General features: G+C 41.8%; 1 protein-coding gene across 1 annotated transcript; it reads left to right on the top strand.

Annotated features, from left to right (window-relative positions):
* Window positions 1-705: 705 nt before the first annotated feature.
* tnnt1 (troponin T type 1 (skeletal, slow)) lies at window positions 706-17522 on the top strand. Its single transcript, XM_048244701.1, is given in 16 exon segments — window positions 706-794; window positions 2924-2957; window positions 3072-3085; window positions 3485-3541; window positions 3678-3707; window positions 5010-5030; window positions 5773-5794; window positions 6102-6162; window positions 6406-6522; window positions 10425-10502; window positions 11517-11630; window positions 12169-12192; window positions 12194-12279; window positions 16153-16243; window positions 17179-17219; window positions 17336-17522. Coding segments are annotated over 15 exon segments (831 nt in total). The 5' UTR covers window positions 706-794; window positions 2924-2931; the 3' UTR covers window positions 17385-17522.
* Window positions 17523-19347: the final 1825 nt, after the last annotated feature.

Genomic DNA, 19347 nt, shown 5'->3' with positions numbered 1-19347 from the left:
ACGCACATGTGTAATAACTGTAATGGTTTTATGAAAGTTATGTTATCATCAGTCTGGCATGCCAAAACATAAGCCACCCTATGTGTCTGACCGCATAATAGCATGAGGGAGTTGACTTTAGGGAAGGTATGTTGAGGCATGTTGTTCAATGAAGAAAAAAACAAATGTCCAGAATGTATTACACTGCTGCAGTGAATTCACTCAAACCTTAGCTTCAGTTTTGATTGTTTAGTTTGCTAGATGCTGCCAATTATGCTTTTGATTGTTGGCCAACACTCCAACAATGGCGGCATATTTAAAAAAAAAAAATAATTGTGTGACTTACACCCACTTAACCAATCTCCAGATATATTGGTAGTCTGAATTCCAACACATTCTTGTTTTAACAAGATTGTGGAAAAATTGTTATTCAGACACACAAATTCACAGAAGTGGAGATAAAAACAAAGCCATGAGCTATTCCGGTCCCTCCGTCACTTGTCTCCAGTGCACCCCTTTGTCCTCACCCCTCAGATTCACTCTCCCTCTTTTTTTAACGTTGTGCTGATTGTGGAGTGAGGTCAGCGGCTGTGTCTCCTAATCCCCACTGTGGGGTCATCTTTCTGTCCTGGAGTTCACTGCTAATCCATCAGCGGCTGCTGTCTCTCTCCCCCACCCTCCACACACACGCACATGCTCACCTCCCCATCATGTATAAAACCCCATTGTCTTTTAACAATAGCCATTACTAGCAAGACCTCCGTGTGTGTGTGTGCGTGACTTCCCTCTACATCCTCGAGTTCCCCTCAGCCAAGGTAAGAGACACTCCTTATGCATAGGACCCATTCAACTTGACTGATGGGTTGACTCTATGGTCACTGCTAATGTAGACCACATCCTCCCAAAGGACCATTAGTTTCCCATGGGAGGCTCTTACTCTTGCTCTTCACCTTATAACATACATCCCATCCATGTTTTTGAAGATGCTATGATATCAGTGTAGATGTAATGTAATAAAATGGTCTATTCTGAGCTATGATTCTTGAAATTGTCTCAAGCGTGTGTGAGTTTTTGAGTGTGATTCTTTTTGAAATGTGTTAACTAGAAAATGTTTGCCATGTTGCGTTTTGTTCCTGTAGACATAGACTGTTTCATTGTACTTATGCAAGATAAGGACAGCTAACCCTGGTTGTAAATGGACTGAGAGTAGAGAACAGGTGTGAGGGAGTGCTGGTGGGTGTGTGTGTGTGCGCGTGTGTGGGATCAACAGACAACGCAATTTCCTTGCTGTATGATAAAGTTGGATCTTTCAGCCCCCTGTCAACCCCGTCATCCACCACGCCTCCAGTCCATCCCCATTGAACTGATCCTCAGCAACTGAACCCGGAACTATTAATACGATTCACTCTCACGGCGATAATGAGTCTCTGTGACTCCCCCTTAATCTCCCCCCTGCATCCTTGACTAAAATTACCTCCCCAGAATTCCACAGTCTAATGCCCCGCATGATAGCTTGCTGTAATATTACCCTTCCTTAAATCCCTCGTTTTGCTCTATGCCCACGTGGGCACCATTATCTCCAAACCGCCGCCTTCTGCCCACCCCCACTCCTATACCCTGGCCCTCATACCTGCAGCCACAGGTATGTCCATCAGTGCCCATCAGTACGGTCTCCTGCAACCCCATTATCCAGTAACGGCTCATGATCATCAAGGATGTGGCAAAGCTAATTATGTATCCACCAAACTGAGGTCCTGAACTCCCGAAACATTGATTTTCACCACATTCTGCACCACTTTCGTGTCACAACAGACATCAGAGAATCTGCTAGTTGCTTGGCCTGTTTGCTGAGACTATCTAACAGGAATAATGCTGCAGATGTTTGATGAGAACAGTTAGCTTGTTTTGGTTCTCCACTCATTTGATCTAATCACCTCAATCCCAGGCTCACAGAGCTCTCCTTTCTGTCTCTCTCTGTCTGTGAGGATGCATGATCACAGGATGACATACGGACTCCAGGCATCTCGTTAAAGCTGGCCGTGGTGGCAGCAGGTGATGGATGGGCTGCAGACAGGGTAGTTGAGTGACCAGTGGATGGGCCTTTTGTTGTGGGTACAGGGAGGGAGGGGCGCTAGGAAGTAATGACAGCTATATGCATGATAAATTCTCTGCATCTCCCACGTGTGCTCTATAAATTGTACTAGATGACAGGGATGGAGTGAGAAAATGTGAAGGGTGGGCAAGATGGTGAAAAGAGGCGGGGTGTTTGTAACCAGTTTATAGGCACCATTTTTATTTCTTGTTCTCTGGCTTTCGCTCTCTCAATGTCTTTGCACTTGACAAATGTTCTGAATGTGTTCCACTCAAAGTGTCAAAGTGAACATGTTGTCACAGACACGATTATATGAAGTTACAGATAAATGAAGGAGGGATCAAGTAACAGTTCTATGCAACAGCGCGAGGGAGTGAGGGAAGACAGAAGGAGAAGAAGAAGAATGGCGCTTGAGAGGTGTGAAAGGGAGGAGAGGGTAGTGGAAGAGAGAAGAGAAACAGAGCAGAGTGACAGAAACTGTATCTCACTCTGCCTCTCCAGTCGCTGCATACCCACCTGTTCACACTCCCTTCATCATGCTGGACAATAGCCTGGCATGTGGCTGCTGAACAAAGGGGACAATTTATGTCCAACTGTCGTCCCCCACAAAAACATGCCTGTCATCCTCATGTTCTTTCCCTCTTTTCTCCCTCTGCCACAGATAAGTGGCCATTCATTAGCTCCCCACTTCTGAAAGTCTTAAATAGTCTTGGCAACCAAATGCCAAATATATTCAAAGGTTTACTGATATTTTTTTATTTCTCTCATTTGTGTGTGTGTGTGTGTGTGTCCACGTGTGTCTGTTTACGTGTGCCAAGATGGTCATCTCTGTTTTTTCTCTCTCTTGCCCAGATCCAGCCATGTCTGATGTAGAAGAGGAATATGAGTGAGTATCAAATCATCTAAAGCACTGACAAATCCCTTGTTGGAAGTTAATTACCCACTTAACTCAAACTTCTCTTATTTCTCTCTTCCTTGTTTTTTTATTTGTCCATCTTAGGGAGCAGGCAGAGGGTGTGTCATCTTTTCTCGGTCTCTGATAAGGGCATGGGGTTTGGTATTGGCTCTTTTCCCCCATTTGCACTTCAGATGGTCCAGGAGATTTGTAATTGGTGGCCTCCCCATCATGCCACAAGGAAGCTGATTGGCGAACAGCTTGCACTGTGTTGTCTCCCTTGGGGCACAGTGGATTTGTCACCTGGTTATTATTACTCACTGACATCATGGTGCTTTCAGAGGGGAAACAAATGGTTTATGCAAAGCAAATGCCCCCTCCCCCCCTTGTGTCTATTGAATATTCTCTGTGTAAAACCATGAAGTGGGATTTGACTGAGGAGTTGTTTTTCTTTTTCTTTCTCTTCTTCACTGTCTCTTTCTCTCTCTCACACACACACACACACACACACACACCAGAGGAGGCAGAGGAACCAGAACCTGAAGAGGAGCCAGAGCAGCAGGAAGAAGATGGAGGTGAGACCTTTCCTAACAGTGAGCTAAGAAATGACTCCATTTCATTCACAGCTGTTATAAAAGCCATCTATTCCTTTGCAAACTGGCTATTTCATCCTGTTCCTGCCTCAACTGCTGTGATGGTTATGTCGGCCAGGTGAACAACAAGAAGACGCAGAATATCAAGGTACTTGTATTGGGCAGTGTTCTCTGATAGAATAGAACCTGATAGAACCTGATGTTCCTGAAAGAACTCATCCATGTCAGTGTAGGGTTTTTTTTTGTGCAGGGGAAACATTGTTAAGAGACATAGCCCTAGCCCTTTTCAAAATATTACACATAATCTGGGCAGTAAAGCAACTGTTTAGACATGTTATAATAGCAGTAAGGTAACGTGATGGCAACACAAAGAATTATGCCTCCGGGTACATTATCATGTGAACACCTGAAATCACATTGTGGTCTAATACAGCTGAACCAAAGTAAACATGTAACACAGACATGTTTGCAGTAGACCAGGTATTCCAAGAACGTGGTTTAGTGACCTGGGTAAGTTAACTCAGAGTAAGTGGTAAACCTCCTAATAGAAGAGCTGTATGGCTCCATTCCCCTAACAAAACAATGGCATAGTAGCCTGACGAGCCAGACCCACATTAAAATGTAGGGTCTGGGCACTCACCGTTCACATTGCTCAGTCCGAGGGGCGGGATAATCAGTTGTCTTTCAAATTCCCTCTGCACGTAATAGGACAGCGGCAGCACTCTGAGTCCCATGCCTTTCCCACCAGCGGAGCTAGTTGGCTAGTTCAAACGTTTGCCAACTTAATCATTATGTTAACTCTGCCATCAATCATTATGTTAATCCCACCTAATGACTCTATACACGATTTCATTGGCCTGATTGAGTTTTGATTTCTGGAGCTCACAAGCCAACGGAGAGTTGCTAGACTAGCCCTGGCAGCAAATGTAATGTAATTTGCTGCCGCTAGGGGCGCGTCTAGATTTCTAGGCTAATGCCATAGGGCTCTTGTTTACCACTTACTCGGAGTTAACTTATCCAGGTTTGTCACGTCACCTTTTCCTGATATGCATGATTGCCATTAAAAGGAATACCAAACCATGACTATTTGATGTCATTGCGAGTTGTTGCAGCATGCATGGTTTAAAGTGAAGTGTCTGTATACATGTGATATTTGCAGATATTCTCATGTGTACAAACATAAAAGTTATGAACTGATGACCATGAATACTTACATTGCAGCCTTTGTCCGGGGAAAACTTTTCCTTGCTTCAACCTGTTGGAATGCACAGTAGTGGTGAAAATGCACAGTAGTGGTGAAAATGGCTGAAGCCTGCATGATGTGAGATGTATAAGCTCTTTGTGCCACACAAAGAGCTTTCTTCCTGTACATAAATATGTTCTCTGTTCTCTCCATCTTTGTTTTGGCCATGGTTCCTGTACTCATGCTCCTATTTAATGGGCTTGCTAGATCAGGGGACTCAGGAGGAAGGTGAGACAAATGGGACTCCAGTCTCTCTCTGGCCCCTGTTTCACCTTTGTACTCTCACCTTTAACCCTTGTGACACCCTGTAATGCGCTGATCATCTCTGTCTCTCACTCTTTTTGAAACACTTCACATACCTCATCTCTGAATCCTCATGCTTGTAATGACTGCATGTCTTTGTGTGACGACCAAAAGATTTTCTACAGGCTACTGAATTCTGCAATTATCATATTTATGGTGAATAACTGTGCATAGTGTATGATGTGAATTTCTGTCCTGCACCATCAACATTAAGAATACAGGTGTGGACCAGACCATTTAAGACTTGAAAATAAAAATGTTCAGTTACACTTTACTTGAAGGTATCTACATAAGAGTGACATGACACTGTCATAAATGTGCCATAAATATTTTAAACAAGTCATAAATGTTTATGACATAACGCTTCCATCACTCGCTTTTGTCAAGTGCCATTCAGTTTTTGTCATAACAAGTTAGAGTTAGGGTTAGGGTTAGTGTCATTCGGTTTTTGTCATGACAAGTTATGACAGTGTCATGCCACTCTTATGTAGATACCTTCAAGTAAAGTGTTACCAAATGTTCCTCGCTTCAATTCCCTGAGAATAGAGTGAGTGAAGGCTCTACAGTGGAGTTTCCATCTTCACTGAAAGCTGAATAATTATAGAGTGCAGTGAATCTCCCTCTCACACCCTCATGTATTGTTATCTCCCTCTTCATTTCCTTTCAGAGGAAGAGAGGCCAAGACCCAAGTATGTTGACTTTCATCTATTTGTGTTTTATGGCTGTCTGTAACATATGTGTAGCACATATAACTTCCCCTTGGTAAAAGGAGAGAGGAGCCTCACACTCCTCACAGTTTATATCGGAATTCTTTATTGAGGTGATAACATTTCGGCCAGTCTGGCCTTGCTCAGATTGCATGCCAGACTGGCTGAAAACGTTATCGCCTCATTAAGGAAATCAGCTAAACTCAGAGCTGTGGCACCTCTCTCCTTTCACTAAGTTTTATTCCTAGTTTACACTTCCCCTTCCAATATGAACTTCCCCTTGTCACAGGCCCATGGTGCCCCAGCTGGCCCCTCCGAAGATTCCTGAGGGGGAGCGAGTGGACTTTGATGTGAGTGTGGGTTTTGAAGTTGGAATTGCATTTGGAAGTTGTTTAATGAGGGGAGAACAAGAAAAACAAAAACAGCTGGCTTCTAAAAGAATATATGGAGTGCATACCATAGCACTTTCAGTCAGCTTCAGAAACTCACAAATGATGCAAATAAAACAATCAAATGTCTTTTTTGCTCTGACTTAATTTCTCCTTGTCACTCCTGTTTTTGTTGAACTGGTCTGTTTTTGTGCCCACCTCCAGGATATCCATAGAAAAAGAATGGAGAAAGACCTGTTGGAGCTCCAGACTCTGATTGATGTCCACTTTGAACAACGGAAGAAAGAGGAAGAAGAGCTCATTGGACTTAAGGAGCGGATTGTGAGTTGTCCTTAGTCAGTTAGTTAGACTTGTCAGTCTACTACAGCTATCATAACCATTAGCATTAGCGGCTATGTTAGCTCTAGGCTAAGCAAGACACAGACAGTTGTTTTGAACCTCTGTTGTCCAGAACATAAACACAATTTAATTCTGGGCAACAAAAATGACATGAATCACTGTCTCTATGTGGATGATTGCGAAACCACCAACTTCCCTAACAGTTACATGTACATGTGGGTGTAAGTCAAAACATATGTGACGGGCCTAGCTAAAATAAGAGACTTCTTTAATCCTTAAAAAAAAATGTCAAATGTAAATGTATAATCAGGTTTCTAGGCCAAGTATATTTGGGTATACAAGGAATTTGGTCTCTGCATTTATCCCATCCATGAATTAGTGAACACACAGAGCACACAGTGAACACACAGTGAGGTAAAGCACACACTAACCTGGAGCAGTGAGCTGCCTTGCTACAGCGGCGCTTGGGGAGCAGTGAGGGGTTAGGTGCCTTGCTCAAGGGCACTTCAGCCGTTCCTACTGGTCGGGGATCAAACCGGAAATCCTTCGGTTACAAGCTCAAAGCCCTAACCAGTAGGCCAGGACTGCCCCAAGGATCAACACAGTTTAAGATTTTAAACTAAGCACTATTTTGTGCTTTGTTGCATTTGTTTCAATAGAACAGTGAGAGACTGACAGGAAAAGAGTGGGAGAGAGAGATGGGGTGGGATCGGGATTGGAAATGATTCGGGTCAGACTTGTGCCCTGATAGGCTACGGGCGCTGTACCAGCTGCACCACAGCGCCACGACTGCTTTGATCCTTGAGGTGTAGGTGCACGCTCCAAGACACATACCTTTCCCCTGGCACGCCGGTGATCATCCCCTCATTTTTAAGGGAAAAAAGCCTTACACGCTAAATAATAGCCTAGGTCTACATGGATTTCTATGCAACGTCAGGAAAACATGCGTGCGCAACTAAGAGGCAGAAAGCATAGAACAGCATAGAGCAATGCTCTCCATGAAAAGAATTGACCTCTCCAGAATAAGTCCCGCCTCCGTAACTTCCGTATCCATCCAACTTCCTGGCGTCGATTGTCTATGGGAAATAACATGGCGTTTCGAAATATCATACCGGTAAAACATCTGTAGGTAGCGAAGTAGAAAAGGCTGGTGGGCAGATTGGCCTACACACTTCTGCCATCTAGTTTCCACTGGATTTTTTGATTGTCGGTGCCGTTTAAGTAGTATACTATAGACTATACTTCTTAAACGGGACCGAAAATTAAAAAATCCAGTGGAAACTAGATGGCAGAAGTGTGTAGACCAATCTGCCCAGCAGCTTTTTCTACTTTGTCACCTACAGAGTTTGACAGGTACGATCTTTCAAAACGCCATGTTATTTCCCATAGACATTTGACGACCGAAGGTTGGTTGGATACGGAAGTTAGGAGGCGGGACTTATTCTGGAGAGGTCTATAAAATTAGTTTTTGTGCTGAAAACTGCACCAATTCGAAATCACGATGGTTAGATTGTTCAATATGTTCAATATCCCTAACGGAATGCATGTCTTCGCCAAAAATGACAAAATACGATGTTATATTAATATTGCAAATGAACGGCAAACTCTGAAATGTAGTCTGAAATGAGATGTTATTATAATTGAGACAACAGGGGTATACAAAAAAATCCGTAGCTTACAGCAGCCGACTATTTAGGTTAAGTTTCTAACGTTGTGGACGGCCACCAAGCGTCTTCTGCCCCACGACTGCGCGCGCATCTAGTTTTGTTGGTAGGCTAAACGGGAAACCCGTGTATGCTAGGCTAAATAAAACATCTCATTAGGCTTACCACAGCCATCTAGACACAATCTCACTTTCACTCTGCTAGTAACAGTTGGATATCTGAAATGTTGGAAACGGTTGAATATCTGAAATCAGTTTGTCTACTAACAACCATCATAGCCTAATCTAAAGCGGGCTACTTCTGTAGAACGTCTCCTGCTCATCCTGTTAGCTATTCTGTTTAATAACCAATAGCCTACTTATCAACTCGTTTTCAATACAAGATGAGTAAATCTTAAACCACATTTAAGTTCTAAAACATTTATTTCAGACATCATTTACAAGACAATCCATTTATTTGAGTTACCTTGGTGCATAAATCCCTCAAAAGGTATCACTGAATCGGATACAGTGTATCCTATCAGCGTTCAGGGCCCTAAACAAGCTGGGAAATTATCTTAGGCTACTTGTGCCTGTCACAGCTTAGACGTGACAAGTTCTTTGAAGCTTGGGGCACAACAAGGCAAATCAAAATGAACCAGCAACAAAAAAACAATATTTTTTTTTAGAGAGCAAACAATGTAAAGTTGACATATTGTAGCCTACATCCCCAGCCAATGTGCAACGCAATGGTCATCAAATCTCCCCGTATGTCAGATAGCATGTTGCATGTGTGGCAGATTCAACACCATGATCAGGTCCCCGAAGGGGGAAACGGCAGGAGCGCTCCCACGGGAAGTAGGCTACCTGCCTGCCAATATATATCAGTGAAAGGGCTAATGATTGGGCGGGTCTGTCAATCAAGGTAATCAGTGAGACAGACAGCAGAGAGCAGGACCTGCTTACCCTGCTACACATGCATATGCATATGTCATATATCATGACAGCATGGGGCTATAGCCTATTTTTTAATAGGGACATAATTTAGCCTAAATCAAAGAGATAGGTTTGCATTTGCCTGAAGTGATGTAGCCTAGATATTATGTTTGTTTCAATATATGACAGACATTTTAAATATTTGTTTTTAATATATTTTAAATAATTCAAGGTATTTAGATGTTGTTGAAATGTTAATACTAATATTAATTATAAGGGCAAAGTAAGTTGCAAATCATTGTAACTGCCTGTTAATTTATTTGGTCTTTACCATGTGTTCTGGTAACTTGTAAAGCCATTACAAGTATTCCCTCAAATTTCTAACATTACATCAAAAACTAACATAGCTTATGCAATGGGGCAGCTATGGCCCACTAGGGCTTCTGGAACTGAAGGGTTGCTGGTCAAAAGCTCACAATTTGGTCCCCCTCATTTTGAAAATATCTCCTGCTCCCCTGCCTTTCCCATACTGCAGCTGGCTGGGAGCAATGTGTAGGCCTACTTTACTCTTGTTAACCTCCAGCTATGCTCTGATTAAAGATAAATGGTTGAAATCGGCCCTAAAAAAAGACAGGGGCGCCTGGAGTGCGCTGTAGTTCTTGATGTACACCATCTGTAAATGCCAACAGATGTTTTGTTGGGCAATTGAGTTCTAGTGCCACATGTTATGCAGTGGTGTGTGAAGTGAATGTGAGTAAGTGAATGATAAAAGGGAGAAATTATAAATCTGTGGTAGCGGTGTCAAACATCCTACTCTTGCACTTGAGAAACGGAGATCTATGTGAACTATAGGCTCACATTGTGTCCATTCAGCATGCTCTACTATCACTTCCCTTACCTGCATGAAAGGTGAGCCCAACTCAGGCAAAAAATCAAACAGCAGCAGCAGCAGCAAAAGAATCTACTGTATCTACGCCTACAGCCTCCAAACCTTTTATCACTTCCTGATTAGTTATTGTATGTGATCATGAACAACCAAAGGTGATGGCCTGTGTCATGTGACTGCCTGTGTTGGAAGTCACCTAGGTTAAGGTTCCCACATTGGTATCTTTTGGAAGACTACATATTTGAACTAACATAGTTAACACATAATACAATCATGAGATATAGTTTTTTGAGGATTGCTCAAAATACATATGCAATAGATCCAGGTCAAGTAATGTGTCAAAAGTGCAGTCAGTGGTTTTAATTGGTCTGCAGAGATGTCTGCATGTGAACTTGGTGTCCTCTGGTGTTTTTTCCACAGGAGCGGCGGCGCTTTGAGCGGGCTGAACAGCAACGTGTCAGAGCAGAGAAGGAGAGGGACCGGCAGACCAGGATTGCGGTAAGAGAGTGGCGAGCTGAAATGGAGTGACAAATTGCAAACAGAAGTGCCTTTCAGTTATTTTCAGAACTAAGGGATGTGTGTCATGGCTGGGACCCGTAGAGCAGAACTTATGCTGCTATCCACTCAACTCTTTGCTCCATTTGGAGAAATTTCACTTAGTTTTCACATAGATCTCCGTTTGTCGAAGTCACCGAGTAGCCTACTGTCGGTACGAAAACAATCGTTTTAACCTAGCTCGAGTTGCTACAGCCAGCAGCTACAGTGCTAAACTCTGTGGGCATGTACATGGAAGCTCACGGACATGCCCCCAGTGTAGCGCTGTAGTTGCCTGGCTGTGCTAGCTGCTGGCTGTAGCAACTCGAGGTAGGTAAAACCGATTGTTTTCGTTTTTTCTCGAGAAACAGATATCTATGTGAAAACTTAGAAAACCCAGATTTTTCCTTTAATGCTTTCTCTCCCTCTGGAGAGAGTGGGTGATCAGATAAGATGAGCTGCAGATAGAAAGCATCGAGTTTCACAGAATTCCAGAAATCCGGTGGAGCTGGAGCAGTCGAGGCATGGGCGTCGGAGCATTCCAAACCTGGGTGGGACACAATGGCAGGGGGTATGGGGGTCCTCCCCCATGATGGCCCTCCCCCCAGTAGATGTGATTTTCTTTCTTCTGATTTATTCTAACAGGTGGCCTACTGGAGAAGGGCGATAGCCTACCTATTTTTGTTCACATTGTATCTTGACTGCACAAGCTGAGCTGAGCACTCTTTCCAGAGTGACAGAAATGGCTCTGTTAGGGTTAAACCACGGTTTGAACTCAATATAGCCTAGGAGTATTAATATTAAACAACGACTACTCAATGTTTTAACTGAAGTAGGCCTATCCCGCTCGTTTTACCCCCTAACAGATGAATATCACGTCTTTCATGGGCAGTTAAACTTACACATAAGCCCATGCTAACCCCCTAACCCTAATTGAATTGTGATTGTTTGTCTGTCCTCTTTCTCAACATCTCTCAGGAGGAACGCCAGAGAAAGGAGGATGAGGAGGCCAGGAAGAGAGCAGATGATGAGGCAAAAAAGAAGAAAGTGCTGTCCAACATGGGGGCTAATTTTGGTGGTTTCCTTGCAAAGGTAAGATAATCATGAAACAAAGAGACAAAATCGTATGTAAAGGTGGATATTATTTTGCTTCTCTTCTGTTGACTGTCTCTCTCTCTGTGTGTGTGTGTGTGTGGTGATAATCCAGGCAGATAATAAGAAAAATGGTTGAAATCGGCCCTAAAAAAAGACAGGGGCGCCTGGAGTGCGCTGTAGTTCTTGATGTACACTATCTGTAATCTGTAAATGCCAACAGATGTTTTGTTGGGCAATTGAGTTCTAGTGCCACACATGTTATGCAGTGGTGTGTGAAGTGAATGTGAGTAAGTGAATGATAAAAGGGAGAAATTATAAATCTGTGGTAGCGGTGTCAAACATCCTACTCTTGCACTTGAGAAACGGAGATCTATGTGAACTATAGGCTCACATTGTGTCCATTCAGCATGCTCTACTATCACTTCCCTTACCTGCATGAAAGGTGGATATTATTTTGCTTCTCTTCTGTTGACTGTCTCTCTCTCTCTCTCTGTGTGTGTGTGTGTGTGTGTGTGTGTGTGTGGTGATAATCCAGGCAGAACAGAAGAGAGGAAAACGGCTTGACAGGAAGAGAAGTTAAAAGAAAGACTCTATCTGAGAGGCGCAAACCTCTGTCTCTTGACAACTTGAGGGAGGATGCCCTGAAGTAAGTTACATAGACCTCCCCAACCCTGGAAGACTAACTCACATCCTGTCCTTCCTCATTTGTGTTTTTAAGGGGAGTAGTCTTTTGCCAATACAATCATTCTGATTTGATGTCCTCAATCCTTTTCCTTTTAGATTACTTTTTATCACCATTTACTCACCTTACGTTTCCTAGAGGTCTTCTGACTGCATCTCGCCACCACCTGCTTAACAAGTGCCTCTCTGGGAGCCACTCATTTGAGTCAGTGGTGTTTTTGATAACTATATTGGGATTTTTGTAAATCCACACGTCAGGCACTGGCCTGAAACCAACCAGCCACAGTGTTTTTCAACCTTTTTTGAGCCACGGTACATTTTTTACTTTAAAAAAGTCCCGCGGCACACCACCAACCAAAAATGTAACAAAATTACACAATGTAGCCTAATACAGCAAAAATAATAACAATTTAGTCTCTCCATCTGTTTACTGTTCAGTACAGGGTCTGCATTTTGCCTTATCAAATAGGCCTATCCATCGCTGTTTTACATCTTTTGACACATAGATATTAGAAAGCTAGATACCGCATTGTCCGTCGAGTTCTATTAAGTGGCATAGGCTACGTGAACGCGGCCTTCATATTGCTGGGGGCAAACACCTTACTGTCTATGGGCAACACTTCCCGACAATTAGAGACACCTGTTTCTCCATTGGCCTCCAGTGATTGTTGCCCCTACCATGATGGCAGCACTATTTACGTAGCCTACCTTGTGGAGTCCAATGCGGTATCTAGCTTTCTAATATCTATTTTTCACTGCCATTTCTCGTCAGCATCGCTTCATTAACCATCATACTGTAGGTCATTATTGCGCTACCTACTGCCACCCACTGCATGGTTATGGTTATGTTTACGCTTTTGTCCAAAGCAACATACAAATACAAAACAATAGACCGGTTTGAGGTCCCTAACAACCATAGTCAAGAATGAACTCGGAGGACAAGCACTAGTTTATTTACACGGACAGCGCAGATAAGGTCTGATCTTCCTAATGTTGTAAAGGATAAACCGACATGATTTTGCAATTGAAGCTACATGCTCAGACAAGTTAAGTCGGTCATCAATTACAATGCCCAAGTTTACGTGCCGATCTAGTTGGGGTCAGTGAAGTTAAGTCAAGCTGTTGGGGTATAGCTGTATTAGCTGGAAACACCAAAAGCTCAGTTTTTGAGAGATTAAGCTGAAGGTGCCGATCTTTCATCCAGGCTGAAATATCCTTAAGCCATGCAGAAATCCGATGGGAAACGCTAGAGTCATCAGGTGGGAAAGATAAAGTTGAGTGTCATCTGCATAACAGTGGCATAACAGTGATAGTCAAATCCATGGGAGCGAATGGTCTCACCTAAGGAACTGGTGTAAATAGAGAAAAGCAAGGGCCCTAATACTGATCCCTGAGACACACCTGTGGTGAGGTCATGAGACTTTGATACCTGTCCTTGCCAAGACACGTTGAAAGAACGCCCTTTAAGGTAAGAGTCAAACCAGTCAAGAGCTTTACCAGAAATTCCCAGTTCAGATAGTATAGAAAGGAGAATGTCATAGTAAACAGTATCAAAAGCAGCATATAAATCTAGTAGAATAATACTGATGACTGAGCAGAGGACTTAGCTACTCTCAATGCTTCAGTCACAGACAGAAGAGCAGTTTCCGTAGAATGACTCTTGAAACCAGACTGCATAGGGTCTAGTAGATTATTCTGATAAAGAAAGTCACATCCTTGCTTGAAGACCACTTTCTCCAAAACCTTTGACAAGAAAGGAAGAAGGGAGACAGGTCTGTAGTTCTTCACATCAGTTGGATTAAATGTACTTTTCTTTAGCAAAGGTGTAACCCTAGACATGAAAGAGTATCAATTTACTTAACAAGTCACTACATTGCAGGCACACACGTGCAACAATGGCATAGGCTACTATTTGCAACTAAATAATGAATGTTTTTGGACCGATTAAGTGAAATTGGACAATTTTTCCACGGCACACCTGATGATCTCTCACAGCACACTGGAGTGCCATGGAACAGCGGTTGAAAATCACTGCAAGAGAAGACTGGAGAAAACAACTAACATTAAGGGAAAAAAGAATATCAGAACTGCATATCCTTATAATGATACAGGCAGTCTTCTTGCTCAGCAAGCCACTTCTTTTTTCAGCTTCAAGTTTTTGAAGTTCTCTTAAATATTGCTCTTGTTCCATTAGGATCTCTAGAGTAGCAGTAAACTCCCGAAGCAGTAAAGTTCTTGATGCTTTGTTTTATGTGTAGGGGCCCTATTCATACTACTGCAGAAGTGGTGCTATTTTGAGCATTATTAGTGGTTAAAAAATGGCCGTTTGGATATGTTTGGCTCCCTGCCGTTAGCACTTGCACTGTTAGCTTTTGGCTGGAAGCACTAAAGCCGGTCAAACTTGGTACTCCAAATTACTCCGGAATTACACTTTAAATGAGTCTCTTGAGGTCTTAAATGAAAACGTTATTTGAGTTAGCATGTGTTTTATTTGTTTACGGTTTCCAAGAAAAAAGGGGTGGCTCATCTTACCCCTATCATCAACTTACCCCGTTCTCCCCTATGTATGTGTGTGTTAAGTATGTATGTGTGTGTGCGCGCATAAATATGTATCTGTGTGTGTGTGTGCATAAGTATGTACCGTAAAACTCCAAATAATAGCCCGGCCTTTTATTTTCCTAAATTGCCAAACTGCACCGGCTATATTAGAGACAGGCGTCCATATGAGACAGGCCTTTAATTCCCTTTACACAAAACTTTTCTGCAACATTCTATTAACCAGCAACTTGATGCAACATTCTAAAACCTTGCAAATGTGACTAGACATGGTGAATGCTTTGCGATGGCTTGCAACAACGTGCAACCTCTAATTCACACCCAACTCCTTTCTGCAATGGTTTCATGTCATTGTAAATCTTTGGTGTGAATTGGGCTTTAAACAGATGATCTGACAGGTTTTAGAAGATTAAATACAACCCGAAACTAAAAAACAGACCAGGCCTCTATTGGAAACCGGCCTTTGACCCGAACCTGTAGCCACGCCAGGCGTTTAAAAGAGACAGGCGTCTATTTGGGACTCGGCTATTATTTGAAGTTTTACGGTGTGTGTGTGTGTGCATAAGTATGTATGTATGTGTGTGTTAAGTATGTATGTATGTGTGTGCGCATAAGTATATGTATGTGTGAGTGCATAAGTATGTATGGGCCGTTCTGCAACTACGGGAATTTTTAAGTCCCCAGGATGAAAATGAACATAAATTTCAAAATTTGTACTGAAATGTTTTTGAAATGTATGTGGATTGGTATGGTACACTTTGCAAAAATATAATCCCCAAAAAATGTGAGGTGTGTACCTGAACTATAAAATCCATGATTAAACATTTTAAAAGGGCTTATTCAATGAATAAAAAAATATTTAAAAATGTATTCTATTTAAGAAAAATAATCCAGAATGTTGCCAGGATGGTATCAGAATCTTAAGTTGGGGAAATTTCACCAGAGAGGGTGAAAAATCAAGTATTTTAGAGTGTATCATGTGAAGGGTTTTCCTAGATCGCATCACATATCTTCAACACATTTCTAACAAATCCAATGCAGTAACTTAACTTAAAAGGTAATATTATTACATTTCTTTGTGAAATGCGCTTACCACACTGCATCGCAGATCTTTCTCTCTCAGTGTGTTGCCACAGGCATTGTATGCAAATTAGTTCCGCCCCAAGCTATTCAGAACATAGAATAACTGTACTGAAGTTACACACTACATAAATGAAACCTTATGTGTAGACCACAAAACATGTTAATGAACTGCTGTTACACTCTTATTCTTTCTTTGCAGGCAGCGTGCACAAGAGATGTGGAACTGGATCCACGAGCTGGAGTCAGAGAAGTTTGACTACATGGATCAAATGAAGATGCAGAAATATGAGGTGGGGCTTCTGTTATGTTATTTTGTTATGTGTGGCTGAGTGTATGATGTAATTACGCTGTGTCATACTTCCTGTCATAAAATGTATGTGTGTGTGTGTGTTTGTGTGTGTGTGTGTCTGTGTAAGTAAAAGTAAGTAAGTAAAGTAAAATTAATTTCTAAAGCACAATTTTACACAGTTTACACTGACCAAAGTTATAAACAGAGTGCAATCAAAACCAGTAAAATAAATATAAAACAAAAATAAAATAGGAATAAAATGAAAATATAAAGAGAAAAAACTACATAAACAGTACACATACATCTACCCATTAAACATGGAACAGCAGAACACAGAAAGCAAGCATAGCAAGATGGATGTTAGAAGGCAGAGAAGGCCAGAGTGTACAGGTCAATTTTGAGCAGTTACGGAGGGGGCAATTCTTATATCAGGTGGCAGCTGATTCCACATGTGTGGAGCAGCAACTGCGAAGGCTCTGTCGCCTTTTTGCCTTAGCAGAGAATGGATATGAAGGCCTTTGTTGCAAGATCTAAGAGACCTGGGGGCTGAGTGGGGTTGTATGAGGTCAGAGATGTAGGATGGGGCCAGACCATTTAGTGCTTTAAAAACCATTAACAAAGTCTTGAATTGGATCCTGAAATGGATTGGAGCCAGTGAAGAGAGGCTAGGACTGGGGTAATAGGCTCCTGTTTTTTGGTACCAGTCAGCAGCCTTGCCACTGCATTCTGGACCATCTATAGGTGTGATAACAGTGATTGAGGGAGACCTAGGGAGAGGAAATTACAGTAATCAACCCATGATGTTATGAAGGAATGACTGAGTCCAATGTGTGATATGACAGAAAGGTGATGGTTCTCAACTGAGTGGGTGGATGGATGAATAATGTGCAACAACACACGCCTGTAATTTCTCGTCTTATTACTTCCTTTTTCTAGATTATCGTCCTCCTCAACAGAATTTCTCATGCTCAGAAGTTGTAAGTTTAAGCCTCCTAATTTTGCAAATATATACATTTAATATATTTTTAAACCACCTGCCACATACTTTTCATCATTGATATCTTAAACCTTCTCTCCTTCCCTCCTCTCATAGTAAAAAGGGTCATGGCAATAAAGGCAAAGTTGGCGGGCGCTGGAAATGAGGCCTGTCTGCCAGTGGAAAAAGTGGAAGTCCGGGTTAACATGGAAAGGGCTGTATATTTCGGCCTTTTCCCTTTCCCTTCTCTCTCTGTGTTATCAAAACTGTGTTGAAATGATTAAATAAATCATAAGCTATCTAATATCTGTGTGTAAGTAGATTGACCTCACTTGGCTTTTTTTTTTTGTGATTAACTTTTTTCAGAACATAAACAAAACTACACTAACACACAAACACTGACCCGTCACCACAGTAAAAGCAAAAGTCAAAACCAAGGAAACCAGTTGTACACCACTACAAGTAAAATAAAAGACAAAAGAGAAAATGAGCCCATAAAAATAAAAAATGAAAACAAATAAACAACATTTTACAGACACATGCATTATTGGTCTCTAAGGAGCTCATTCAATTCTACCACTACGTATCCCCAGGCCGACACAGTTTGGGGCTTTCTGGCTGTTGAGTATTCCAAATTAGCCATATATTGCGCATTCAACAACCAGTGATTCAGTACATTTATCTGTGTATTAAACCAATATTCTATAATTGTTTTTTTGCTGCTGTAAAGGCACAAAAAAGGTTCTCCTGTATATTACTTTGAAGTTCAAAGTGCTGAAAGAAGTGATAGAAGGCCATTGTCAGTGTATATATATATATTCCCTAATGCTACGATTACACATGACCGGCTATTTTCATAAACGGACATCTCACCCTCTCCGTTTTCAAAAATAATATCGTGCACACCTGTCAGTGTAAAGGAAAACTTTTCTGAAAACTAACTCAGGTATATGCCTTCAAGAGCATGGCAAACCTGTACGCAGCAGTGTAACGAGAAGCTCAAGCCCATGTTAACCAATCAGAATCCCGAAAATAGCAACAACAGCAACGAATCACTTCCTCTTTCTCTTTTGAACTGACAAAAAATCTCCGCCTTGTCACATAAATTAGTGGTGTGCGATACTGTAAAAGTCTGGTTTCGATCCGATACCAATTAAATATAGGGCCAGTATTGCCGATACCGATACCAATACTGATATTTGTGACTAAAAGCAGTTTATATACTTTTATATAGGGGAGAACAGTGTGTCATGATTTATGACATGAATAAAACATCAATATACTAAATTTTAATACATTTCTATGACTAATGATTTTATGATTTCCACTGTTAATAGTTTACAAACATTTCAGCAACATAACATTGCAAAGCGGGCATGCAAAATGTGAAAGGAATGGTGTTTGCATGACTGTAGGCTAGCCCTTGGTGAAACAGGAACATTTTGAACAAATTAAGAGATATTGAAAGTGAACTAAAATTAAAATATCGATCCCATCACGCTGGTATCGATCCGATACCAATACCAATGTTGGTATCGATACTATCGATATTTGGATCGATATGCCCACCCCTAACATAAATCTCAGTTTGTACCTGTTTAGATGCGATGAGTTTTCAAAAAAAAACGATCAGCCCGGAGTTTTAAAAAAAATAAATATAAAAGATAAAACCTCCGTTTGCGTCTAAATGACAGGGTCAGACGCAGAAAAACATCACCAGTTGCATCGTTCTTGTTGTCGTCTAAACACCAGTATTAAGTGTTAATTCCCCTTGACACCCAGGGAATAAATATAAAGGGTTTTCCTGCAGTTACAATAAGTGGGTTATGATATTGTGGCACATCACCAAGAAGTTTCTCTACTTTACACCAAACTAAAAGGGAATATGATATTGCTTTCAATTCTTGCATTTATGTTCCGATGTTTCTGTTTAATGAATAAAAGATCCTGCAATCTGTGGGGTACTGCTAGTGCTTCGTCTATTACTCTCCAGGGCACCATTGAGTTCTAATCTGCCAAGCAGTGGCGGTTCTAGGATTTTTCTGAGACAGGGGCCATAAAGGGGCCACATCATACACTGAGGGGCCAAGAACCGGTCAACATCCATACACAGAAAATCCCTTGTTCAG

The sequence above is a fragment of the Alosa alosa genome, chromosome 6 (assembly GCF_017589495.1).
Source record: "Alosa alosa isolate M-15738 ecotype Scorff River chromosome 6, AALO_Geno_1.1, whole genome shotgun sequence".
Classification (NCBI taxonomy): Eukaryota; Metazoa; Chordata; class Actinopteri; order Clupeiformes; family Clupeidae; genus Alosa; species Alosa alosa.
Note: the sequence above shows the minus strand (reverse complement) of the source record. Positions and strands in the feature narration are given on the sequence as shown.